General features: G+C 45.2%; 1 protein-coding gene and 1 long non-coding RNA gene across 12 annotated transcripts in view; one reads left to right on the forward strand and one right to left on the reverse strand.

The window, feature by feature from the left end:
• LOC125987921 (neural cell adhesion molecule 2) overlaps positions 1-26,546 on the forward strand; it is a 186,861-nt gene that overhangs the window by 107,574 nt on the left and 52,741 nt on the right. For 9 of the 11 annotated variants that reach the window (XM_068649927.1, XM_068649921.1, XM_068649926.1 and 6 more), the window contains 2 exons: positions 22,369-22,443; positions 25,259-25,465. In XM_068649927.1, the coding sequence (XP_068506028.1) occupies positions 22,369-22,443; positions 25,259-25,465 (282 nt within the window). Of the gene's footprint in view, positions 1-21,236; positions 21,459-22,368; positions 22,444-25,258; positions 25,466-26,546 lie in introns of those variants that run through there. The other 2 variants (XM_049752528.2, XM_049752532.2) reach the window with 2 other exon arrangements.
• LOC125987984 (uncharacterized) lies at positions 12,546-15,087 on the reverse strand. The gene is made up of 3 exons (XR_007488192.2): positions 14,781-15,087; positions 14,464-14,586; positions 12,546-14,026 (listed from the first exon to the last, which is right to left on the reverse strand). It is a non-coding gene; the product is annotated as an uncharacterized lncRNA (long non-coding RNA).

Below are 26,546 nucleotides of genomic sequence, written 5' to 3' on the forward strand. Positions count from 1 at the left end.
AACGGTTAGAAAGCGTGGCGGCGGTGGCGGCGGCGGCGGCGGCTGTTGTTCTTAACTGAGACAAAATGGCTCCATTAGCGAGCCTTTTGTTGCCCAGCGAGCCCCTGAAAGAACAGCTCGTCCAGGCACTTATTCACTGACACTTTGGGCCATCTCGGGCGATCGCGCAGATCAATCGGAGACGGGCGGGGATCTGCGGTGTGCAAGGTGTGTGTGTGTGTGTGTGTGTGCTGGCTTTTGTGTGTAGGTTTGTGCTGATATTTTCCTGCAGTGTTCAAAGCTCTTCAGGGATGATTGTGGCGCATTTTGTCTGTGTTGCATTTGGCCAAGAAACAACCTGCCATGAAGCATCCATGACAGGTTCCTTCAACCTGCATTGATCATACTCACACTCCAAGTTGCGTGTTTTATTGTATCATGCTGACACAATGGAACTTGGTAGTCACAGCGGCAGTCCTTCCTGGTTGCCGCAGACGCCGCCGAAACTAGCTAGCTTGGTCTCGGCCCTCCCTTGATGTAGTCGCTTTCCGGTGTTCGACTTCAAAGATGGCCGGATGAATGAGCGCTATCCCTCCAAAAAACAAACAAAAAAAAAACAGCATACGACAACACTTTGAAGTTGAGCGTCAATCTTCCAACGTCAGTCTTCTCGTATTTCCGAAGCCATGGCTGTGAACTCGGGGCACTTTGAGGTTTTGGACCAGTTTTCAAATGCCGCAGCCTGAACTGTCTGTATTTTGGGATGGATTCAATTTTTTTTTTTTTTTTTTTTTTTTGCCCGTATGCATCACCCAATGGCCCTCAGCTAATCTTTCCTTTTTGTCACCCAGAACTTCATTGCGCATGTATAATTGCAGGGAAATCAAGTATAGGCCAAATGATACGGTGGTTCAGCCCCGCCCCGCCCCGCCCCGCCCCGCACTCATACCAAATGACCTTGTTACCACTTGTATTTATTGCGCAATGACATGTAATTAGAGCTGTTATTACTTGGCCTTTAGTCTCAGTCATTTAGAGGTGAGTAGACCATCAATCCTCCCGTTTTTTTTTTTTTTTTTTCCCCAGTCCCGAGCAACCCCCAAGGTTCTTCTCTTCCCTCAAATGAGGCTGATAAGAGCAGAAGCAACCCCCAACTCCCCAAGTCGTTTTCACCGAGGCCTCTTAATTCTATTAGTAATTTCTCCCGATTTTCAGCTGAACACCCACAAATTGCTCCGGTCAGAGCCCAAAGACAAAAGGGATTTTGCGGTAATTAAGCGTAGTCGCTCATTCCACACTCTTTTCCTCCAACGCACAGAAGACATTTGTTCGAGGCAACTCTGCAGCTGTCCCTCCATTCCCTTTGTCTTTGCGTTAGGTGACTAACAGCTTTTGGCGAACTTCATGCCTTGAGAATAAGCGTCGGTTCCTCCTGCTGCTGAAGTGAAATGCACCGTTGGCACCTTTGTGTTGCTATGCGAATCGGTGTCTGCGTATACAGACACCATTGACAAAAAGAGACCTCCATCGTACATCCAACTTATATTTGAAATGTTGGCGTGCTTGCTTATTTTTTGAGTCCATCTATCCCTTCTGGTCTTCCATTTTACAGTGTAGGTCGGCAGCCACTGCTGATTTATTCACCCCAAAAATGTTATTCGTTCAAAATAAAAATATGAACGTAGTAGTTTGTGTGTTCTATCATGGGCCAGTTGTTGTTGTTGTTAGTATATTAGCCAGTTATTCTGAACTAGTGTCACATGCTAACGGTCGCTATGGCGGAACATAGAATCTACACCAGCGAGTCACATGAGCCGCTTCTTAGCTGAAGCACCAACAACACTGTTGTTGTCTTGTGGCGCGGCTCTTTAGCATTCACACAATTGATCAAATCACCGATGACCATGACAAGAGCATTTTCTCGCTTAGCGTAACTCCCGAAGCCTGCCTGCCTGCCTGCCTGCCTGCCAACCAATATGGGGCTGTACGTCTTCCCTCCGTCCCAGGCAGGGTGATGTATTCACTGGCTATGTGCGACTGGAGCTGATGGACTGTTGTGACCTTTCTCGTCCTGATAGCAGGCGATGAGCACGGTGGATCACCGGGCGGGCTCCGATCGATGTTTGGCCATGAGGCAGACGCGCGTGGCAACAGCGTAACCGTTCAAATGAGCGTCATAAGAAAAGCAGCGGCAGCGGCAGCGGCAGCAGCGGCAGCAGCAGCAGCAGCAGCGGCAGCAGCAGCAGCAGCAGCGGCAGCAGCAGCAGCAGCAGCAGCAGCAGCAACTTTAGGACATGGCTTGAATTTTGGGTTCACGGCACTGCATGCAGCATTTGTGCTGTTTTAGTGTGGTCAGATTGACATTTACTGGCCTAAACTCAGTCTTGACATGAAGTCGGGCTTGTTTGTTGGAGATGCATTATAGAAAGCAATGAACTCGCTCACGCGCGCACACATTGTGTGCCAAATTGAATAGATGGACTAAGGTCGAAGCATCGTCATTCTCCTTCAATACTCAGTCCCCGTGTGACCCAACGTGTCCTTGAGTTGTACCATTGCTCTGTGAATGGAAAGACCATTCTAAAGGCATTCGACTATTTCGAAGGTAGAAAAGCAGCACGCAAATGAAATATGACTTCCGTCTCAAAGAAGGATTATCAAAGCCAAACGCCACGAAAGGCAACCGAACAGCCGACAGGCGCTCGCTCGGTCTTCCCTACCGTGGTGTGATATCCAAATTGGTATAAATTATACAAGAGGATGGCGGTGGGGGGGGCATTCATCATTTTCCCCACTGCGTGGAGGAGTATCTTTTCTCTAACTTGTGATGCTAATCTAGCAGAGAGCCGTTAATGAAGCAAATTACAGCAGCGAGGTGGCATGGATTCGGAGCGCTTGAAATTGGCACCCCGAGATGCTCATCAAGCAATTAGCACTATTTGGATATCATTTTATGCTAAGCCTTTATTTTCTGACCCATTTTGCTCATTTCATGCATTTTGGAAGCAATTCCGAAGAGTCTCTGGGAAAAAGATGCCAGACGCCGTGCTCACCCATGTCCAATATTCAAATGACCAAAGAGCATCCGGATTTAAAACACCGAGTCAGAGTCGCATAATTGGGTGTAGCCTGTGACTAAGAGCACAAGGTTGAATTATTAGAAATTGCGTTGAGGAAGTACACGAGCGGAAAATGCCGTCTTTAGATTGGAGTTTGAATTCATCCTCCAACACTGTCGACCAAAGCGTTTGCTCAGCCAGCCGCAATCCCGCTCAAGCGAGCTGCACTCAAACTTTACTATACGCTGTAAATACATAATCATTCAATAAAAAAGATCTGTTCAGGCTGAGGTTTATGATGCAGAATGACTGCAAGGGTAGAATTGTGCCTTTATTATTGCCCCGCTGTTAACATGAAAAGCAACCGATGAGTTTGTTTTCACCCGCTAATTAGCATCTAGCTACACAATTCTGTTAGCGCGGGTTGGGAAGATTTAGTAGCTTGAGCAGAAAGTTATTGCAGTCAGTCTTTCTCCGTTGAAATATCGCTCTCGTCTTTCTATTCCCAAGCTTTCGTTTAAGAAATCAATCTCATGAATGAACTTTAAGAATCATTTAATTAAAAGCTCGGATGTGTTATTCCCTACGGTTAGCATTTCCCGAGATAGCGTGCGACGTTTTCCCTCCGGTTTGTTTTCCAACAAAGAAACCTCCAAAAATAGCCGCAAATGTCTTTGGGCAATTTGCGTCTTGGGCTCTGATTTTTGATTGTATTTTTTTTTTTTTTTTTTTTTTTCTTCTTCTTCTTCCGAAAGTTGTTCACATGCAAGGACTTTGAAGTAGAAAATATCTCTTATCAACTTTTGCCAGCTGTGTTAAAGAAGGCGGCTGCTGTGCAAGTGTCGCTCGCGTTTAAGGTTGCTCACAATTGCTTTTCATCCATGCTAATCCTTCTTCATTGATATTCAATGAGCATGAGAAGTGCACATTACCCCAGAGGCCAGATTCATGTCCCTAAACAAAGTCAAACTTTCTTTTTTCCTCTTATGGATTTTTTGCTCCTGAGGACTGCTCAATGATAGGAACATGCTTATCAAGTTTTGGACTAATGGTGTGCTCTCACTGATGAGCACCACTCTTTTTGTCCTCCCTTTAATAGCAGACGCCAGTCACGTCAGCGTCCTACAAATTGTGACATTTGCATTTCTGTTGCCCACCTAGCACGTATAAAGCGCTTTCTATTAACGAGTGATGCGTGAGCGTGTTGCGCAAAGAGTCTCTTGCCGGTCGTAAACGCAAAACGGGTGTGAAAGACGAGACGACGGAGATGGTCTTTGGATAACTTGTGCGGACGGAGTCTGTACTGTGGAGCAGTCATTTTGACAGAGTGAATCAGTAGCAAAGTCAAAGTCAGCTTTATTGTCAATTTCTCCACATGCCAAAGACACACAAAGAAACCGACATTTCGTTCCCCCCATCCCACGGTGACAAGACATGGCTCACAACAGACAAACAAGTGAACAAGTATAACAGAAGCGTGCTGAATAAATAATGAATAAATAACACAACAATAAATAAATAAATAAATAAATAAATAAATAAATAAATAAATAAGAGGAGCAGAAAAAAAAGGAGCAAGTGCAGTTATATTAACCAACAGTTAACTGGATTACACACAGCAAAAAATCTTTTTTTTTTTTTTTTTTCTAGGAGTGGTGTGTGAGGATAACTAAAATGCAATTCAAATTGTCGATGGGGGTGGGGCAGTGACAGACCCTGCATTTTCATATGGGTCGGGTACTCAAACATTTCGATTGAGATGCATGATAGTGCTACGCACAAAATCATGCATCTGGCTGTTTTTATTTTGTGTGCGGGTACGCTGTAAATATGAAAGCTACGCAAGTCTGTGTACATGGCTGTAATAGTTGTTAAATTCATCAGGATTTATCGCAGCACCTCCAATGTCAGTTAGAGTTCAGGCTGTATCTTAATCCTCATCTGTCAAAGTCAGTGATTGCCTGTAGGGTGAAAAACATCTTTTGTTTGTTTTCTGCTTTTTTTTTTTTTTCTTTCTCCCACCATGAGTGGCAGAAGGTGGCATCAAACGTTAAAAAAAAAACAACGAAAAAAAACACCAATGAGACACTGATGAAGGCCTTCTGCTTGATTTGAGCAACATAATGATATGCTTTCAGCTTTGCGAAAAGGTGCTATTCTTCGGCGCTATTTCTTTTTTAAATAGGTCTTTCGATTCTGACAAACAGCTTGCAAATAAAAGCAATTCCTCGCTAACAAGCACGTGCGCTGATAGTCGTCTTGTCTTGTGTGGGCGAGATAATTGGAAATGCGGCAACCCGCGTTGTCCCAGTCAGCATCACGTTTGGGGTCGTATTGGAAACACAAAGGATGATATTAAAACACACGAAATAAGATTGACAAGGGGAAGAAAGCCAATTCAAATTCGACAAAGCAAGCAAGTAAGTAAGTCTATCCAAACATTTTCCATAGCGCTAATCTTCAATAGCATTGCGGGCGTACGACGATGGTTGCCAGTTGATTAGAGATTAGAGAACAAATAATTGTTGCCATTGTCTCAAGTGGAAGAAAAAAAAGCTTCAGGGCCCTCTACGCAATCACTAGTCAAGAATCAAATACTGGGCGTCTAAGATAGATTTTGCTCCCATGAGAAGTTTATTTGAGAGCGCAGCATTTCTCCCAGTGGCGCCCTAGGGCGTCATCCTGCTTTTTCTGCCAAGCTGACGGCTAATACATGGCTAGCCACTCAGACCTCCGCGGCCAAGCCTATCCCTCCGACATTGGCATCAAAACACACCAAATGTACAAGTGGTTGGAAATATTTGGGACATTTATTAATCACAAGCATCTGAACAGCTAAAGGCGCTAACTGACCTTGAGGCTAACAAAGTGACAAAGTTTCATCAGCCCGTTATGATGTCCAGCAATCTGCAGACTCCAACTAACAACAACTTCATTGTACGTACGTACCTTTGCGACCCTGCTGAGGATAGTGGATAAGTGGTTGGGAAAATGAAAGGCTTGCAAAAAGGGTGACGCAATCAAGGTCATTCAAACTTGCTGAAATACAAAATGGCTGCAACTTGTTCAAGCGCAGCAATGTGAAGCCATTGGAATGTTTGAATCATTGACTTTTATTTTGGTTCTTGAAAAGGTTTTCACATGTACTAAATGTCTATTTTGCCTCCAAGTATCTTGGCCCTTGTGTATCTTGTGCATTGTTGAAATGTCACTGCTAAGTCCAAAATGTCCAGTAGGCGGGGGGGACACCCTGAACCGGTTGCCAGCCAATCGCAGGGCACACAGAGACAAACAACCATTTGCACTCGCACCCACACCTAGGGACAATTTGGAGTGCTCCATCGGCCTACCAAGCATGTTTTGGGGATGTGGGAGGAAACCGGAGTGCCCGGAGAAAACCCACACGGGAGAACCCGGGGAGAACATGCAAACTCCGCACAGGGAGGGCCGGAGGCGGAATCGAACCAATCGCTAAATTCAATGTGCCCTCAAGTAATAACATGAGAAATCTTGACATAAGACCCAATGAGGACAACAGAGCAGGCGCTCATTTAGACGTCAAAAGTCATTGAGTTTGATTTCATCGTCTGCAGGGCAGCCTATACGCAATGAGTGCGCGCAATGTGGAGCAAACCTCCTCCTTCACAGGCACATCTTAATACTCAGTAATACCGTTCACATTTGGCTGTATTGTTGTCGTGGATGCATCGGAGGAAATGTTGCGAAATGTCCAAGTGCACTGGTGTGCTCTCAGCATGCGCCAAATGAAGTCAGTTGTGTGTGTTTTGTCAGCGGAGACAGTTTTGACAGTGCTGTGAGCACACTTGGCAGAATGCGCCAAGAGCCAGCGAGACGCGCAAATGGAGCTCAAGTGTTTCCCAGGTTAATTAAAAGATGATCCCGTCTCAGACATCTGGCTGGCTGGCTGGCTGGCTGGCTGGCTAGCTGCCTGGCTGGCTGGCTGGCTGGCTTCAAAGTTGTCAAATCCGCTGAGCGCAGACGAGGCAAAGACTTTCCAAACAAACGGCAAGTTGGACGACAGTGAGTGAGTGAGTGAGTGAGTGAGTGAGTGAGTGAGCGAGCGAGCGAGCGAGCGAGCGAGTGAGCGAGCCAACGAGCCAGCGAGCGAGCGAGCGAGATAGAAAGCAACATCTCCACAAGACCCGTATTGTGAACTCAGCAAAGGCTCGAATTGTGGCCTTGGCCGTGAAGAAGAAATGAGACGTCTGCTTTTCTGTAAACTGGCATACCGGGCGCTACTCATCTTGATACGTCTCCTACCTTTAGTTTGCCAGCGGGAATCCTTTGCTCTAGTTTGCTGCTTCTGATTGTCTTTACTGGCTACTTGTTAGATATGTCTGTCCGTCTGTTTTTTGTGCTTCTTTCTTTCTTTCTTTCTTTCTTTCTTTCTTTCTTTCTTTCTTTCTTTCTTTCTTTCTTTCTTTCTTTCTTTCTTTCTTTCTTTCCTGTGTGTCCGTCTGTCCGTCTGTCCGTCTGTCTTCCTCAACTTGTTCAACTTGAACATTCTCTGTTAATGGGTGCAAATAGGTATTGTGCCGGTATCTTTTTAATTTAATTTTATTTATTTTTCTTCCCATCTGCAGCACAGTAAAAGTTTTCACTTGAATGGCCGCAGCCTATGACAGCAGTAATTTAATCTCCTCTTTTATGAAATCTAATTTTCTTATTTGAATGCAACCAGGTGTGATTGAATGTGAAGTATATTTTGACTTTTTTTTTTTTTTTTGCATTTCAAATGCAAGGACAAGTCTGATTATGTATGCTTGTCAAAGAAAGCAGCGATTCGAAATCAGCATAAGTTATCCGCAAGTTGAAGGCTTTGGGCGCTTCCGTTTGACTTCTCGCATTGATATCGCCATGGACGACTTGTCAATGAGGGCAAAGAGAAATTGGAAACGCCACGGCGTATTCCTTGCGGTCTGTGTCTTTATGCACTCCCGTTTGAAAAAATGTCCCTCAGTACAAAAAGAAGAGCCTTGCGGAGCGGAGATAGCGACTCAGGCGGCCGTAGAACTCTGCCTGCTGATAATGGCCATCTCGCGGCAGCCCAAAGAGCCGTAACAGGGTGCTTTTAGCGGCTCTCTGCCCATGATAAAGGTGGCCGCCGCCGCCGCCGCCGCCACCGGGCCATCTCTTTCTTTTGAGGATTCACTCGTAGCAACGCAACATGAAAGTGCTCCTGAAAATACGCATCTGAGGAAATGAAATTCCGCTGAAGAAGGACAAAACACACACACAAGGTTGTATGAGCTGTAAATTTCAAAATGATCAACACCAGCACTGTGGGAATTGGATAACTTTGGTCTTGGGCGGGGAACAGGGAACTAAACCAGCGGAACGCATCCTTGAGAGTCACTTTTACGAGTATGGACTGCGAGGGTAGCATAGGTCAGACGCCAGAGAACCTCAATTAAAGAAACGGTATGAGATGCCTAGCTGCAGTACAACATCCCACCCATGAGTGGCACTGCTTTGGATAATGGATGGATGATGGATGTTTTTTTTTTTTATAAGCAGAAGAAACTCACATTATTTCTTTATTTTGTTTTATTTATTTATTGGATGATGGATGTTTTTTTTATAAGCTCCAATGTATCAGTAGAAACGTACATCGTTTTTATGATTCTATTTTTAATTTGGATATAGTATATACGTATGCAATTTAGTTATTGATTTATTTATGATGAGTTCAGCAAGCTCTGCGGGAATCTAACGATCTTGATCATTTCAGTGTTGAGGAGGGAAAGGCCAAAAACATGCAGCCTCTTGAGGAGCCGAGTTTGACACCTACCTGTACTATTTTAGTGTGTCCCCCTTTTTGCTACTATTTGCTCACTTGGCCCCCTTCAAGTAAGCCCTGTGGAATTGGGCCCAGTTGAAGTTCACAGGCACGAGCTCTTTAACATTGATGCCGTTTCTTCAAATGTGCACTTTGAACCTGATTGATTATCTCTCGCTCTCTCTTAATATACACCAGCTTTCACTTGATCTCCATTCCAACCTTGATCAGTGTTGCCCACCGAATAATCGTGGATCATTTGTTCATATTCATCCGAGTGTGTGTAAGTGAGACTCTTGAAGGCCCCAGTCTTTTTCAAGGACTTTCAGTCACTTTTGGTCTGCTCCTATCCATTTCACACAGCTTCTGGATCTTTCACTTAATGGCTCGCTGAAGCAGAAGGCGCGGCCGGGAGTTAATGGTCGGCAGGGTTAGCGTCTCTAATCAAGGTCACGGTCCCAAACGCCATCAGGAGCTTGTGATTTATGAGTCAGCACTGCTCCGCGGAGTAAGTCTTTTTTTTTTTCTTTCTTTCTTTCTTTTCTTTTCTTTTTTTTCCACCCCTTTTTTTCTTGAACTTCTGCCTGTGCAGTAATGAATTAATTTCCCATCAGCTTTGCTTGTGCTGACTGCCTCAAATCCCCCAATTAAATTAGCAAATGCATTCCCCCCCAAAATACCATTTGATATAAAAACTAGCAGTTTCAATTCATTTAGAAAGTGGAAAAAAATACGTATATTAGAGCCCAGGGGATTCTTTGGATTCTTAATCCAATTACTTGGCTTGACTTTTTTTGTATTTGGATCACGTGTGTGTGTGTGTGCGTGTGTGTGTGTGTGTGTGTGCGTGTGTGTGTGTGTGTGTGTGTGCGTGTGTGCGTGTGTGCGTGCGTGCGTGCGTGCGTGTGTGTGTGTGTGTGTGTGGGAGTTGAAATATCAGTTGCTTCAAGAGTTCTAGTGTTTCCCATGATGTGTTAGCATTAAGCTAGCAGACTCAAAACCTTGTATGTGAATCGAATTGACTGCCATCATTCAGTACTCGTAGCTCAAGTTTGTTTTCAAAAGTCAAAATCGGCGCATTAACGGCCCATTTCTTGAAATATGAGTGATTGTTGGGTGTTTTTTCCATTCACAATCACATCTCAGTATGTCTTCATCCCGCCTGCTGTTTGTGCTAAATGGGAATACCTGTACATCTGCTTGGGGATGTCATTCCATACGTTCTCTCAATCCCCTTTTTCTTTGGCTTTCTCGATACAGTATTCCCTAATTGCTGTTTTATTCCCCCTGCTATGCCACCAGTGAATCCATTCTATTCATTCCCCTGTTTCTAGTTAACCTTACAGTCAGTAGTGAGCTCTGACTAGTCCTGGCAATTTCCCAGCAAGCCATTGATGTTCACGGCACACTTTCATGCTCCGACTTCAATGCGAGTCTGCTGCCGCCGCCGCTCCCGCCGCCGCCGCTGCTTCTCAAAGATGACTTCTTGTCGGTGTTGCTTTTCATCTGGAATAAACTGGCGTAATGGTTTGTTTAAATTGAAAGCAGAACAAAGTATCTATCAAGGGATGAATCATTTGCTCCGCAATGCACTGTTTGCTGTTTAAACATGTGCGTGCCGGCGGCTTCCACCCTGAAAATATTTCAAAAGGCTCACAAGGGCCATCATAGCTAGGATGGCACTTGCAGACCACTGCCAAGGCCAATCAAGTGTACCTACATCTATTATAGATGATGACGTATGATTAAGTCATTCGTTGCTAACGAATGGTCAAAAATGTTGCCCGCTCTGCTCCTTTTCCGTTTCTGTGCATTTTTGCCAGCTCCTGTTCAATAACAGAGCTGCATTTTTGAAGGTTAACCTCATACACAAGACTCCAAACATTGTGGAAGCATTTGGTTTTTGTTTTTTTTAACTCGCTGTAGAATCCAGAAGTAAAGAGAAAAATAAACTGCTGCCGCATTTTTCCTGTTTGGTGCCAAGCACGATGAGGTGGACCCAAATAAAGCAGCCACCACCGATCACTCTTTTGAATGAATTCTTTTGCTGGCTGTCCAGCTGGACGAGTGGCAGCCCGGTGAGGGAGAAATCAAGCACAAAATGGAGGCTGTGCATGGAGTTCAGCTTCCGGGCGACGCTCCAGCCCTTTCAGTCAATTGCTCAAACGAAAAGAAAGGAGATGGATGGATGGATGGATGGATGGATGGATGGATGGATGGATGGATGGATGGATGGATGGATGGATGGATGGATGGATGGATGGATGGATGGATGGATGGATGCCGATGGATGCCGATGGATGCCGATGGATGCCGATGGATGCCGATGGATGCCGATGGATGGATGAGGCAAGTAAATGATGCAAGTCTCTACTGCGGAAAATGACCAGTCAAGCTTTTGCTGCTCTGGGTATAAACCAATGGAACATCCTTGCAAAGAAGTTTTGAAGGAACAAAGTGGCTTAGCATGCAAGCCAGCAGCACCTCGTCAAAGTATTCTGCAGGGTGTTGTTCAGAAGCACTCGGAGCAAGCCTTTGCTTTATATGACAAACAAGCTTGTGTGTTTTAGCAGTTTTGAAGGTCAGTGTGATTTATCTTGATTCCACTATCAGTGTTTACGACGAGGTGCTCGGAGGCTAGCTATTGCGCTGCGCCCAATCCGTCCGAGGCGTCTGCACGCTTCTCTGTGTTTACTGCACATCATCTTTTATTTCAGCAGCAGAGCAGATCAGATCAGCAAAAACAGAAGTAGTCTCGGGACCCTGGGAGAGAGAGAGCGAGGGCGGGGGGAGGGAGGGAGGGAGGGAGGGGCGCCTGCACTCGCGGGACGCTGGTTTGCCGTAGTACATACAGTACATCACCCCTGCTTCGGCCGAGATAACCTGCCAAGCAACGGCTCTGTTATCTGGACGTGCCTTTAGCTAGGAGAAGCCGGTGTTTACAGCTGCTCTCATGCCCGCATCACACAGGAGCATAAAAATACTCCACGGTAATAAATTGTCGCTATCACACCAGGCATGAGTCGTCGTTTGCTGCAGCAGATTTAGTGGCAGCGCTCGACTCTAATGAATTGTCACCGGCCGGGCATCAAGTCTGTCCAGGCGGCCGGCGCTATCGCCGCAGTGCCATCCATAACGAGCCTTGGGGGGCTGCTTGCTGTGCGCGTCTAGGACCTGTCATGAAGAAGTCCAAGGTTCTGCTTCCTTAACGAGGTGTTGGAAGTTGCCGACCGGACCGGGCGGGGTCAGCGCCGGACTGGACCGGGCGGGGTCAGCGCCGCTTGCTAAAAACAGTGCATCACTTTGGAAATGCGATCCGTGGCCGTCACGTGTCACTCAACACGGTTGGGAGTGTTTCCACTCCATCTGTGCAAATAATCGTGATGCAAGCAAACATTTGGACTTGTGAAAGCTTCCACCATCCAAGCTGCATTTTGCTCTCTCTGGCGCAGGGATTTGATGTTCTAAGAATCGCATTAGTGACTTCGAAACTGCCTTCAAATGGATGGAAATGGGTAACGGTGTCCGATTAACTTGACCGTATCTCGTGTAGGTGAATTGAGAACATAATGTTGTGTTGATCTGGACGTGAGCGGACATTTGTTTATCGATGCGAAGGAAACGCCAAAATGACGTCTGGCGGATCTACCGCGGAGTGTTTGCCATCTTTTGGCAAGCTTCTCCTTCCTTCGGCATATGGCGCTGCACTTACCACAGTTGACACACTTAAGAGCCACTTTGCAGCCATTTTGACCGTCTTCCTACTTCCGCTCGCATTCAGTATTCCCTTCTGGCGGAAGATTTCATGTGTAACACAGATCCTCATTAATGGAGCAATGCGGACGTGCGTGTCTTTTCTTCGCTCTCCAGTCATTGTTTTGAAGCATCCACCAGACCTTTCTCTCCTCAGCCGCCGTGCGCTACGAAATTATATTTACGCATGATGAAAGAGAAGCGCTCGACGCGGATCCAAGCAAATAGCTCGATGTGGTTGTTATCCATTAAATAGACGCGGAACTGAAATAGGGTCATGTTTTAAGAATGTGGGTAACCAAGAGCCCGTGGACTACTTTGGACCTGCATCTTCTATTTCATGTGTCAAAGCTTGCGCAAGCTTGACCATACTCTGATTGATTTGTTTTGTTGCAAAAAGTGCCAGAAGCTCATTTTCAAATGTTGTGAGAAAATAGAAATAGCTAAATACAGCATGGTAAAGCTGCAAGGCCATGTTAGTGGAGCATTGCTTAATGGTTGGGCCTGAGGCAGGTTCCAAAAAATCTAACCATGACAGACACAATTCTAATTTGCTTTTGAAACCTTAGGTATGACAGCAGAACCCTCACTCTAGACTTTTTTTTTTTTTGTTTCCTTCTTCTTAGACTTAACTCATTCTCTGCCATAAAGGTCACCTGGAATCTGATGTATTTTTTTCATTATGCGAGGTCGACCGCTTCTTACTGAAGAAATGGAACAACCTTTTTTTCTTGTTAAAAAAAGAAAGATAACTCCTAACTTACTAAGGTAGATTCCATGCTGTCACGGAACACGCTGTTCTGCGTCTTTCGCCATAATGCTCTAAAATGGCTGCCAATATGAGCAACTGTGCTTTGGAAACAGTGTTTGACTTGATAAGTAAGGCTAAAATTGAGGAATGGTAAAGAAAAAAAAAAAAAGTCTCGTCTGCTTGAGCGCAATCACCAAATGAGTCTCCATTTTGTGTCTTCAATTTTAAAAGTGAAGCTATAACCGGATTATAAACAAGAATTGTAATGAAGTCGTGCTCCCTCATCCACAGTCTTGAAATAAGTAGGAAACATAATAAGGAAATCAACACGCTAACTTATAGCCTGCGCATTAGCGTAAAGACCCATTTTCATTCGGAACCCCGCCCGCGTCTAATGCTATCGATTTTCAGCTTTGGCTTGATTCATATGAGAGTATTCATTTCGCCGCGGCGGCGGCGGCGGTTTTCATTAGCAGCCTCCACATTCACCGCCAGACAAAGTACGTACTTCGCTATATGCTAACCGCGTCCATCTGTGACGCTGACAGCCGGCCGGCCGGCCGGCAGTCGAAAGCGAGCTATCGATTCACATTGTGGTGCCCGTCGTTAGTCGGAAGCGTTTGATGGATTCCTCCCAAAGTGTCTGTCCGTCCACACCGGAATATGTGGGAATCCACCCAGTTTCTATGGAAACAAAAAACATCTTAAAGCCACATTGGTGGCGAAAAGCAGAAGAGAGAATCTTTTGGAATGAGCTGAAATTCTGAAAAGCAGGAAGCCGCTGGCCACATTATAAGGCAAAAAAAAGGATTCAATACAAGAAGTGCGTGCGCGCGCGCGCTTTTCCAGATAGCGGCTCGCGCCTAGTTTTGATTGACGCTTTCAAAGATGGGTTCAGTTAACGCCCAGCCTACTGAAGTGCTTTCAAATATGCAATTCTATACTTGTTATATATTATAGGGCAGTACGCAATATAAAATTGCCCATCAGTTCAACGACAGCCGCATTCACAAATGTATCAATTGTGCGATCGTGTCACTCACTGAGTGGAATGCGCCATATCTGAAATAATATGCATAATATTGAAAGCCTTTCAAGCTTTGTGCAATGCTAGCGTGTACCTCATCCTGTTCCTTTTCCCGTCAAATCTTATTTGTGCCCTATAGAAAGGATGTCTTGTGCAAGATGGCAGGGGCGGGGATTGCTCATGTGCAAACACCAGGTCCAATTCAGCCAAGATGCACCTGCAGGATGCATGTTTACACAAACTTAAACAACCACATTTTAAAGTGAGGGAAGAAGAGCTGCAGGCAAATGTGGCAGAATAACACACTTAGTATGAATAATTAATCAGGCTGCATTGATAATGATGGGGAAGCTGCAGCGAGTGAGAAGTGAAAGGAAAGAAAGCTCAAATTTGCCTCTCTGTGTCATTTACCAAAATGAAATGAAAGCTGTCCCTCTGTCCCTCTGTCCCTCTGTCCCTCCACAAACATATCACAGTTTAACATGCTTGAACAGGATCAGACAAACGGCAATCAATGGCCCGGGAGTCAGTTGCTCATTAAGTCATACGAGCAGAGATGGAAATGGAAAGTGGGGCTGTTTTACACTCTGTCCTTCCTTTCTAATTTAGACACGAGTCACTTGCTTTTAGCATTCTGTTACAACTACCTGGGCCGGCTTTGATTGGCCTTTTTGTCTTCTTGGTGACTTTGCAGAGCCGGACTGTAAATGAGCGCCTTTGTGTGGACTCACAAAGCATATGCATGCTCACCAAATAGCAACATGGACTACGACGACAACAACAACAGACTCGGCTGGCACTTTTGTCTTAAAGTTCTCCTTTTCCAGGCATTTGCCATCTAATCGTTCCTTCCCGAACTCTATTCAGCTTAATCAAATTCTGCTTCTCATGTGAACGTTATTGAAAGCATTTCATTTGCCAATTAGCCAGCTGTTCCCCAGTTAAATAATGAATATGCTAATTGTAAAACTGGGGGATATGTTGTCGTCTTTTGAGTTGCAGCAATTATACAACTCGGAGATATCAACGCTCGTGCGTGCTGTTTGTGTGCTTGGATTTTTTTTTACATTCCATTCGGCACACCGGCGCAGTCTAATGAGCTCCAAAACAAAAGCTGTATCAAAAGTTGCGAAGACAATACTGCTTCCTGTCTGAGTTTTATTTATTTTTTTTTGTCTGTCATTGTTATTCAACATGTTTGCAGCGGTGTAGAACTGCACGCTGTATTTTTTTCCAGCCAGCGAAATAAGGATGCTACAATTTACACATGTAGTGCATAAGAGCCCTTGTGGGGGTGTACGTAATGATGTATACTGTGCATGCGAAGAAGAACAAAAATGGTTCCCTTTGACAACATCAAAGTTACGTCTGTTGGCAGTGCGCGCGCACGCACGCACTTGCACGCACGCACGCGCACTGCTGTCATCCATCAGCACATGCATGAGAATTGGCACGTGAGCACAGTGACAGATGCTTCCTCAAATGCTTAAAGCAAAATTTAGATGCACTCTGCCGGATTAATACGCACGTAGCGTCGCTTGAAAATGTACCATCTCTCGGCCCGTTAATTACAAGCGTCAGCCACCGAGGCGCATGCTTTGATACGTGATTTATGAGCGCAGGTTGGCAAACAACTTCCAAGTGCAACGTTGTCATGCATGAAAATAGACTGAGAAAAATCAATATGGACTTTTGAAAATTCCAGGGCAATGTCCAGCAGCATTTTCATATCCAATAGCGCTTGTATTGCACCAATCTTTCACACATGTAATTTGTCTGTAAACGATTCAGTCATCGTAAATCTCCATAAACGAAAGCAATTGTTTTTGCCGACCGGACGCAAATGTCGAAACTGAACAAAACAAATGTGATGTCTGCTTTGATTTGTATCCTTCATGCGGCCATCATTTGCAAGCCTTTTGGATGTGTCAGAGGAAAGAGCTCATTGAGGGATATTTCGGACACCATCCGGCCGCCAGCCGAGTTGCTTGGCCGAGTCACGGCGACAGTTGGCGGTGGTGGTGGCGGCTTCTCTCAGAGGGTGAGCAAGAGACACATTATGTCATTCCAAATAGAAAGTAAAGAGCTAGCTCCAATGAAGCCAAAGACGGGCGGGGCGGATGAAAGAAGAAGGATTCGTTGACTCAACGGGGAATGAATCGACACATTTGTTAAGTGGATAAGATACGGAGATTTGCACTCATCATTGCAGTGGCTTGAAAAGTTACATTCCGCAATTTTCCCAATAGCATGGATCGAGCCGTTCGCCCCTCTGGAAACGCTATCTGTTTGTTATCCCCTGGAACCAGGAAGTCGTCTGCAAACAAACCAGCAGATGGATTAAGAAATAAAAAGTCATTTGACAAGTAAACACTGTGGCATGGTGTAAGTCCTGAAAGCATGACTCAAACACATCTAACGCCGCCATCAATGTTTACAGTCTTGTAAAATGACGACTTGAATCCGTCGTCATATTTTCCCATTGAAAGAAACAAAAGCACACGGTTATCCATTCGTAACCACAATGAAATTGTTTTGAATATGAACTCGAGTGTATTGCAGTCGACAAAAACATGCAGTCATGGAATATCACGAATTCAACGGTTTGTGCCGCATGAGGAATTCCTTACGCGGCTCATTTATGCTATGTTAAATAGAAATGTACAGTAGCAAAGTTTATTATTTTTTGCCAAGGATTCAGTATGCCTTTGAGTTGTGATATATTGTCTGTACACACCTTTTGTTGTCCCATATTTAATTCCAAAATGTCTTGCCGGAATGAAAACGCCACCGCAACAATGATGCATTTAGTTAGCCCATCTGCTTTCGCTGGCATATCTGTCTGTGTATGTGTTTGTTTTAAAAGCACAACGTGTCCATCTATTTCATATTTAGTTTACAGAATACTTCCAACTGGGAGTGGCAATAACCAACTTGAAGCTAGCACTTGGCTTTTTTTTTTTGAAATATGACAAACTACTGCTCGCTGTCACCATGTTGTACGCGTCGTTTTTTATTTATTTATTTAAATGTTCTCAAATCAAGACCCAAAAAAAAAAGCTGAAAAAGGAGTACATTTTAGCACTCGAAGGTTAAGGTACCAGTGTAGGGTTGACCTGTTTTGAACTTTGTTTTTTTTTTAATCATCTGAGTTTTCTCCCTATTGTTATTGTGACTTAAAACATTATTATTATTCTCAGCAGTATATTTGTTTGCCTGTGTTTTGTGCCACTTTTTCATTTTAATGATTAAGAATGACCTGCTCTCAGTTTCTGTGTCTCTGACGATAGCAATTTTTAGAAAATAGTGTGCAAAGGTTGTGAAAGAAAAACACCTCGCCCGCCTCATATGCATCAAATGTTGTTTTTGTTTTTCGAAGGGAATAACGCATCGAGTTTATGCAGGCTGCAGCGCGTGGGCATGAGCTCCACATTTAGAACGAATTCTGATTCCCTGTCATGCGTTGTGGTAAGAAGAAAAGCGCCCACGAATCTGTCGCACGTCCACTCGATATTAGCGAGTGAGGCCCGTCGTTCCAAGGTTCCAGAGGAAGTAGGAATAATTCCGTTTTACCCGCTGACCACTTAACAGCCCTGACTCACGGGATGTACCTTCCCAACGACGAGCCGGCTAAGCTGTGGCTTCTTGCTTGCAAGCCAGACCCGGACGTTTGCTCCTTTCGCCTCAGAGCCTCTTTTCTCCAGGCTGGACGACAACCGCGAACCTCCTCTTTGTACCTGAATTCATAATCTGCGGCGATTAGATAACGGCAATGCCATGGCCACGGGCAGGAGACGGGCAGATCGCGTAACCTGTCGGCCTCTTGTGTTCTTTTCTGCCCGCAAAATGGAGGTAGGTAGCCAGCAGAAGGAGAAAGAGATGGAAATGCGTAAATTTGCATTTGCTCGGAAATACAAACACATGGTTGCGCTCTCGTGCTTACAAGAAGTCAAACTCTGTTTTTACAAGTGTACTTGGGGACTCTTGTAATAGCGCAATTGTCAAAGTGAGTCTGAGTAGCCCGCTACTAAAAACAACACGCTTGGTCCCGGCGGATGTAAGAAGAGTTTTGTGGCTCTTGTGCCTGGAGAGAGCAAACTTATACTCGGTTATTACTCGGTGTAGTCTTTTGTCAACAGAAGAAGCAAACACACAGAGTTATCGTGAGCGCTGACTCGCTTCAGAAGGTCGTCACGGTGGATGACCCCCGGAGAAAATACAGCCCGTTCCGTCGGCTCTATTAGCGAGCACTTTAGGTTGCTGTGCAATTTGCGTTGGAGCGCTGCAGGCTTTGATGTTGGATTCAATACGTTTGTCTTGAAAAATGGATTGGATTGTTGCACATGTCGGATTAGCACATCCTGCCTGGAAGCCCTTTTGCTTTTATGACTGAATCTATCTTCTCAGCCACCTCCTCCTCCCGCCGTGGTTGCTCTGTAGAATCGATGTTTGTGTGAATGGCGAGAAGTAACCCCTGCCCCCACCCCATCGGATTTTTTTCTGATTATTTGTAGCCAACTGTGTTGTTCTTTACGAGTCTGTCAGGCCTCCCATCTCCTTCTCCCTTCCGACCATTAAAAAGACAAACATCAATGGGAAAAGTAATCGTCCCGAGACATGCAATTCACAGGGTTATTTATTTTTATTTTTTTTTTGGGGGGGGTATTCATTTTTTGGCAGTTTAAAGGTATCAATCCCGGCAAGGCAAGGCAAGGCAAGGCAAGGCAAGGCAAGGCAAGGCAAGGCAAGGCAAGGCAAGGCAAGGCAAGGCAGGGCAGGGCAGGGCAGGGCAGGGCAAGGCAAGGCAAGGCAAGGCAAGGCAAGGGAGGGCAGGGCAGGGCAGGGCAGGGCAGGGCAGGGCAGGGCAGGGCAAGGCAAGGCAAGGCAAGGCAAGGCAAGGCAGGGCAGGGCAGGGCAGGGCAGGGCAGGGCAGGGCAGGGCAGGGCAGGGCAGGGCAGGGCAGGGCAGGGCAGGGCAAGGCAAGGCAAGGCAAGGCAAGGCAAGGCAAGGCAAGGCAAGGCAAGGCAAGGCAAGGCAAGGCAAGGCAAGGCAAGGCAAGGCAAGGCAAGGCAAGGCAAGGCAAGGCAGGGCAAGGCAGACCAAATAACAAATGGATTCTCAATTTGGGACAAAAGCATTCTTGTGCACCTGCGGGCTCCGCGCTTCTCGGCTTTCCATAAATATGAACACAATATCCAAGCAAATGGGATTTTTCTGACGCGGCGCTCTGCTCAAGCTGGCCGAGGAATTTTGCGATGGAGGATAAAGAGAAATTGTGCGTGCGTGCGTGCGTGCGTGCGTGCGTGCGTCTTCCACGGGGTGAAAAGTGCTTGTCCTCCCATTGGCTCCAAATTCCTTCAACATCTAGAAGTTCATTTGGCGAGCAATCGCTGACCTCAATTCTTTCCATTCTTGCGGTTGATTTCACGACGGCCGACGATGCTGAATCCATCGTTTAAGTGTTTGACAAAAGGCTATTTGGGGAAAATAACTGTCATTATCTAAGGTGACAAGAACTTCAAGGTTACGGTGCTCACTTTGCTCCCGACGACGCCTGTTTTGATTTGTGTGAAATCAAAGACAATAAATCAAAATAAAACAAAAGGAGTTGCTGGGTTAATTAAGCGTCGACGAAAAAAGCAGAAGTGACAGCTGACATTGGAAGTAGAAAGAGCTACTTATGCAAAATGTCACATTTACTCTGACGTGCCTGATCATCTTGATTCCATTTCTTGCTGTTCTGTTCATATCTCAGCCAGGATGTTTGTTTGTTTGTTTGTAGCGTCTCTGCCTGCTTTCATCTTCTCTCGTCTTTGTTTCTCAGCATGAGTGAGGAAACTATTTGCTCCGTAATGATGTCAAAAGCCGACCTAAACGTGTGATGAGAAGCGTGTCATCGCAGTGAAAGCAAACAGTTGAAATTAATTAGGCGGTGACTCAAAATATTGCCGCGTTTATTGTAACTAATAACGCTCGTAGGCCTTTAATTTCAGTCGTTCAACAAATTAAACAGGAAAAATAAAAAAAAGTTTCAGACGCCTCGGAGGATGATGAACTTTCGTAGACTCCGACCTCCAGGCTCATTTCATTAATTAACCGACTGCATGAATTGCACACTCAGCTGCTGTGATGAGCCACAAATCCCAACATAAAAATAGAGTTGATAACAGTGAAATCTTCGAGGGGAGGGAGCATCGCCACCGGCCTGCTTTTTCCTTCACTCTTCAAAAAAAAAAAAAAAACCCAGAGAGATATTTGCTTGAGTTTTGGTAGGGTGTCTTTGTTTGTGTTGAAAACATACTTGTGGCTTTACCCTCGATTGGATACCATTATCTAATATAAGTGTGGTCCATTTTTAATTCTTATTTTTGCATTTATATATATGTATATAAAAAAAAAAAAACTTTTCCTCACCCCCCGTGGGTGGTCTCTTTTTCCCTTCAAGCTCGGGTCCTCTACCAGAGGCCTGGGAGCTTGAGGGTTCTACGCAGTATCTTTGCTGTTCCTAGTACTGCACTTTTCTGGACTGAGATGTCAGATGTTTTTCCTGGGATCTGTTTCAGCCACTCCTCCAGTTTGGGGGTTACTGCCCCTAGTGCTCCAATGACCACAGGTACCACTGAAGTCTCTCCAGGTCTTCTCCAGCTCTTCTCTGAGCCCTTGATATTTCTCAAGTTTCTCATCGTTGGGCGAGATATATATATATATACATATATATATATATGCTTTTTTTATTTTCAATCGGGCAATCAGTATGTAAGTTTTTGCAAACTTGAAATTTGATCACGGCAGTGTTCCGAAATCTAGTTTCCTGTTGCGCATCTTCTGCGTGCATCCATCGGCTGTAAGTCCCTCCTTCCTTCCTTCCCTCCCTCCCTCCCTCCCGGCTGCAATGATTGTCTTTGAGGGAGGGCAGCGTCGGTTGCACGGACTGCAGACTGACCGACGGACTGACTGCACGCTGGGCTCAGTGAAGGTCAACCGAACGTCGAGCAGCTTTAATCGGCCCCACCATGAAAGATGATCATGGACACGACTTTTGCAGAAACTTGGATGGAATGTGGGGGATTCTGTTTTTCTTCTTTGATCGTTAGTCTCTTAACAATGCACATTGTTGACCACTGTGTTGTACACAAGCTCAGCGTTTGTTCCTTTTTTAAATTTATTTATTTATTGATTGATTGATTTTTACCGGAATAACCGTGAAAGGAAACCTCCCAAAATAAAGAAGCTTGTAACGGCAGTCAGTCCCACAAAGGCTGTCTTTGGAAGACGTTCCTCGGCAAAGCCTTATTCAAGCATTTCAAGGTTGCCATTTAATCAAACAAAGTCTTTTGACAAGTAATAGTTGATTGATAACTTCCCGCTAATCTCAACACTCATTTATCTTCTTTGTACATACAATACAGCCTCCTTTGTGCTTTGTGTCCCTCTACTGCCCCCTGTTTGTTGGCAGCGGTATATCATGGTCATTCCTAGACTCACTTTGCTTTTGGCTATGATGAAGAGAGAGAGAGAGTTAATCACCACTTGAGTATTATTCACCGTGAGCGTATTACCTCTTGGGGGGAAAAAAGGTGGGGGGGGGGGGGGGGGGACACAGCTATAATCAAGAATGACTCGCAGCTCATCCTAGCTGTTGCCATGTAAACAGTTCTTCTATTTTTTTCTGCATTTTGGCATCTTTCAGATGCAAGAGCGCTGGCTCCAACGGCAAGCTTTCTGTCTCACTCGGGTGAATGGATGTTCGTTCGTTCACTCATCTGTCTTATGCCCTGACATTGATAAGCTCTCTATTTGTGTTGTCATTCTAATCAACTCAGCGTCACAAGGGCAAGAAATTGCTAGTGATACTGGATGACTCGAAAACCCTTGAACGTTTGCATTCCCGGAAATTGTTCTCGGCAAATGCGTTAAACTGTTATACAACATATGATCAGCTCAGCCGTAACTAAGTATTTCTGTACTCTCTCTTCTTTCCTCTGTCTGTGCGTCACAGCTATCCTGCAGGTTTCCATTTCTTTGAGCAAGGTGGAGTTAAGTGTTGGAGAGTCCAAGTTCTTCATCTGCACAGGTAGGAAACGCCGCCACCGCCGCCGCTGCTGTGTGTGTGTGTGTTTCCATGCATCATATGTTTGGAGACTGGTTGTATCGGCACAGTGGGGGGTCTGTTTGTTCTTTTAATGACAGTAAACAGCAGCTCCATGCTCCCCATATGGTGAGTGACATTTCGACCCTGCCGGGTGTCTCCCCCTCCCTCCCTCCCTCCCTCCCTCCCTCCCTCCCTCCCTCATTGTTCCCCTTCTAAATGGTCATCAAGAGAGTCCAGCGCTGGCAGGTCCAAGCCACCTCCCGCTGTTTGCCTCTTCACTTCTGCCAGCCAGCTCACAAACAAGCGTAGCCTGAAAAGAGCGTTGGAGGTGTGCGATAAGAAGCTCTTCTTGACACCGCAGGCTGTCGCTCGCTCGCTCGCTCGCTCGCTCGCTCGCTCACTCATCCTCGGCCTTACTGTATTTAAATGCAATGTTGCCAACTGAAGGCCGTAGCCACTTACACAAACAGTCTTTACCCCGAATGTAATGTTGGAGGCTTTTATGGGCTTGCTTGCATAACATTGGCGTCTCCTTAGGAGTAATTACAATCATCAAATTCTAAACAACGTATTCGAAAAAGCAGACAGCAATACGTTCGATTCATACTAATAGACTGGAATTAGTACATAATTTAAATATAGCAGTTTGACCATGTAAAAAAAAAAAAAACTGCGGAAAAATGCTGACGGTGCATTCCAAAGCAAAGCCAGTTGAAAAGGTTTTACAGGATTTAAACAAGAAGTTAATGCAAGCATGAGTGAAATGCAGATAAGAAAAAGTGGCGTGACAAAAGGTTAACCATACGAGACAGGAATAAAACAAATAGAGGATGACAAATGGTACGAGCCAAAACTCACAGCTAAAAAGCGAGTAGCACAGAACGTGAAAATTTGAAATCCTCGGTAAAAGCAAACAGAAAAATGATGACGAGAAGCTGGCGAAACAAGCGCAAAGGTGACGATGGTGACAAGCAAACATCAACTTTCCTTCCATCTCTCCTGCATCGATCGACAGCAGCGGGTGGGAGAGTCAAACAGAAGGGGGAAAAAAATGGATTGTGACAATAACAAACAAAATGGACACACTGATAAAAGTTCCATCTGAGTGGGTAATGATTTAGAAGAGGGAAAAAAAAAAAAAAAAAAAAGGCTACCAGAGAAGAAGAGGCGCCAATCATCAAATAAAATCATTGCGCTTGGCTGGCTGACACTAAAGAGCATTTATGCGATGTAAAACAAGCGGGTCCAGCCGAGCGAGAGGCTCAGCGTGACAGATATGGCGGGAGGGAGGGAGGGAGGGAGGTGGTTAAAGTGACATTATGTAACCTCTCCAATTACCGCAGTGGCATCACGCCAAAACAAGCGTCAGCTGCTCAAACACATCACAGGTGGCGGGCGCCATGTTTGTTTGCCTGTGCTTTGTAAGAACTGAACCACCACCATTTAACATGTGACTGCAGAAGTACAGCTAAATGGTTGCTAAGCGAACAATGAGATGCAAAACAAAGATGCTTGAAAACGTGGTTATGAATGAATGAAAGAAAGAAAATGATCGGAAACATTTGCTTTGAAACAAAGATGCTTGAAAAAGTGGCTCTGAATGAAGTCAGCCATTTTAAGATTTTGCTTTTTAAAAAGGATCATTAGCATACAGTCTTTTCTTTCTTTTGCTTTTAAATTGCTGGTGAACTTATTGTGCTTTTAGACGCAGTAAATCTGCCTTGCCTTGCCTTGCCTTGATGAGCTGTGAGATTTTTATGTAAGGCTGCTTTAGATCTCAGCATGGCAGTCAAATAGTCCAGGTTTTCCTCATGTCCTGCTTGTAATTAAAAGAATATTTTCTATAAATTGTCTAGCTGTAGGCTTCATCAGCTAACTGTCAGCTGTCAGGGTACTGCGGCCCGGCCGGCGCGAAAGAAAGCCAGTCAATCATAATGGCAGAGCTTATGCAGATTTGAAGAGGTGTCTGGCAGGGTTTTCCACAAGTTGCGAGGCGCTCGGAATGGCGTGAAACCTAACGCAGTACGCCGCACATCTCTGTCTTGTCACATTAAGCGCGAATGAAATGCCCTCTTGCATGTGGTGTCAATTTCAACATATTTATCTGTCACGTCGGGCGCGAGATGACGAGAGGTGATAGGATGCTAACAGGTACAGCGCGACAGATCAGCAGCAATACTGTGAGCTGAGCAAAATCATTTGAATCGCAATTGGGATTCATGAGCTTCGAGCGCATTGTCTCATTGAGATCAGTGGATGAGGGAGCCGAATGGAATTGGATCAAATGTTAATTGTGGACGTTTTTAGCCTCTTTTAATCCAACCAGAGTGGCATTAACTCAATTTGGTATTATTAGTCAAGTTTGACTCAACCTAAACTGCTGTAAATAGTCCATTCTTCCTGTGGCGCAAGTAGCATGCTAAATGAGCAAGCTAGCATGTAACCCACCAGGAGTATTTCTTCTGCTATCATTCATTTCTTCTTCTACTATCATTTGGCCATTGGCAAATATAGAACGTGTGGCGCAATGACCACCACCACCACCACCACCACCACCTTCTTCTATTAGCATCCGCCACCAGAAGAACAAAAAAAGACCCCAAAGTGTCGGAGGCTAATGCAAGGCAATGGCGGAATGGGAAACAATTTGGGAGCCAGAAACCATGTGACATGGATTCAACCAATGCCTTGTGTGCTACTTCCGCCAGTTGGACAAAGGATATACAGTAGAACGGTCGCTGTCTAATAATCATCTTGTAGCAATCTTGACAGCGTTGGGACTTTTGCTTTTTTGCAGCGATTGGCGAGCCGGTGAGGCTGGAGTGGTACAATCCTCAGGGCGAGCGCATCGTGGCCTCCAAGCGAATGGCCTTGCACACGGAGGCCTCGCGATCCCGGCTCATCATCTACAACGCCATTGTGGAGGACGCCGGCATCTACCGCTGCCAGGCCGCTGAGGCCAGCGGTCGCATGGCAGAGGCATCAGTGGTGCTGGAGATTTACCGTAAGCTCCACACACCTTTCTCTATTTACTGCTCAGAGCGTGCGACGCGAGCTAATGATCACGTCGCAGCTCGAGGAATCTGCATATTTTGGTGATTCGGAAACCGTTTTATGTCCGTGTGTAGGATTATGTGTGTCTATGTTCCCTCTTTGTCTTGTAATTAAAGTCTAATGACTTGGAGCCACGCCATGGGACTGTGATCCTGCCAGCAGGCATAATGAGGGATAGATACTATGCCACTGAGGCTAGCCTTCCTTGCTGACCCAGCAAGGAAAAACCTAATGTTATCAGGCACAAAGGAAGGGGGGGGGGGGCTAGGGACGTGGTGGAGTCTTGTTCAGTATTTACACAGACAATTCCATTGTGAGGATGGGATCATTCAAACAAACTCCGAATTGGCCCTGCCTTTACTGCCGGCGGGGAGGGAGGGAGGGAGGCCACCTCTGTCTCGTCTGACAAAGTTGTGCTTTTGTTGGAGCACGTTGTAGGAGGATTGGTCTCAAGCTTGATAGCATCTGTGTTTCATGTACTGTAAGTCACCGCTCGCCTTTTGTGATGGCCGAGTGAGCTGATCGAATTCTTGTTGTGCTAGCACCCATTTCCACAAAATCTTGCAGAGGTCGCAGGTTAGCCCAAGACGTCCCGAGACTTGGGAAAAGAAAGACAGGAGAGCAAAATCAAAACAGTATAGAAATAAAGGGGATGCTTAGTTGCGGTTTTGAATGTGTGCAAAGATGCAATGCAACAAAAGTGGCCACAGCAGAACTAAAATACAAAAGGCTTGACAAGGTCATTTTGTGCTTGACCAAAAGAACGCAGTGCTCAAGATGTCCAATGTACAAGGATGAAAGGACATTGGATGAATGACCATGTAGGCACTATGCACTGACAGGTAAATAAATACCATGTTTTAAGATCAACAAACATTTTTGTAGTCATTGTGATTTTGATCATCAAAAGAACTGTGATTATTATTTATTTTTTCCATAATCTCCCAACCCCACTATTTTCTCACCAAAATGCCCTCCGATTCTTTTTTGAACTGTTGATTGCAATTGCTGTTATTTAAGGAGGCGGGAAT

This window comes from Syngnathus scovelli, chromosome 2, assembly GCF_024217435.2.
Source record: "Syngnathus scovelli strain Florida chromosome 2, RoL_Ssco_1.2, whole genome shotgun sequence".
Taxonomy (NCBI): Eukaryota; Metazoa; Chordata; class Actinopteri; order Syngnathiformes; family Syngnathidae; genus Syngnathus; species Syngnathus scovelli.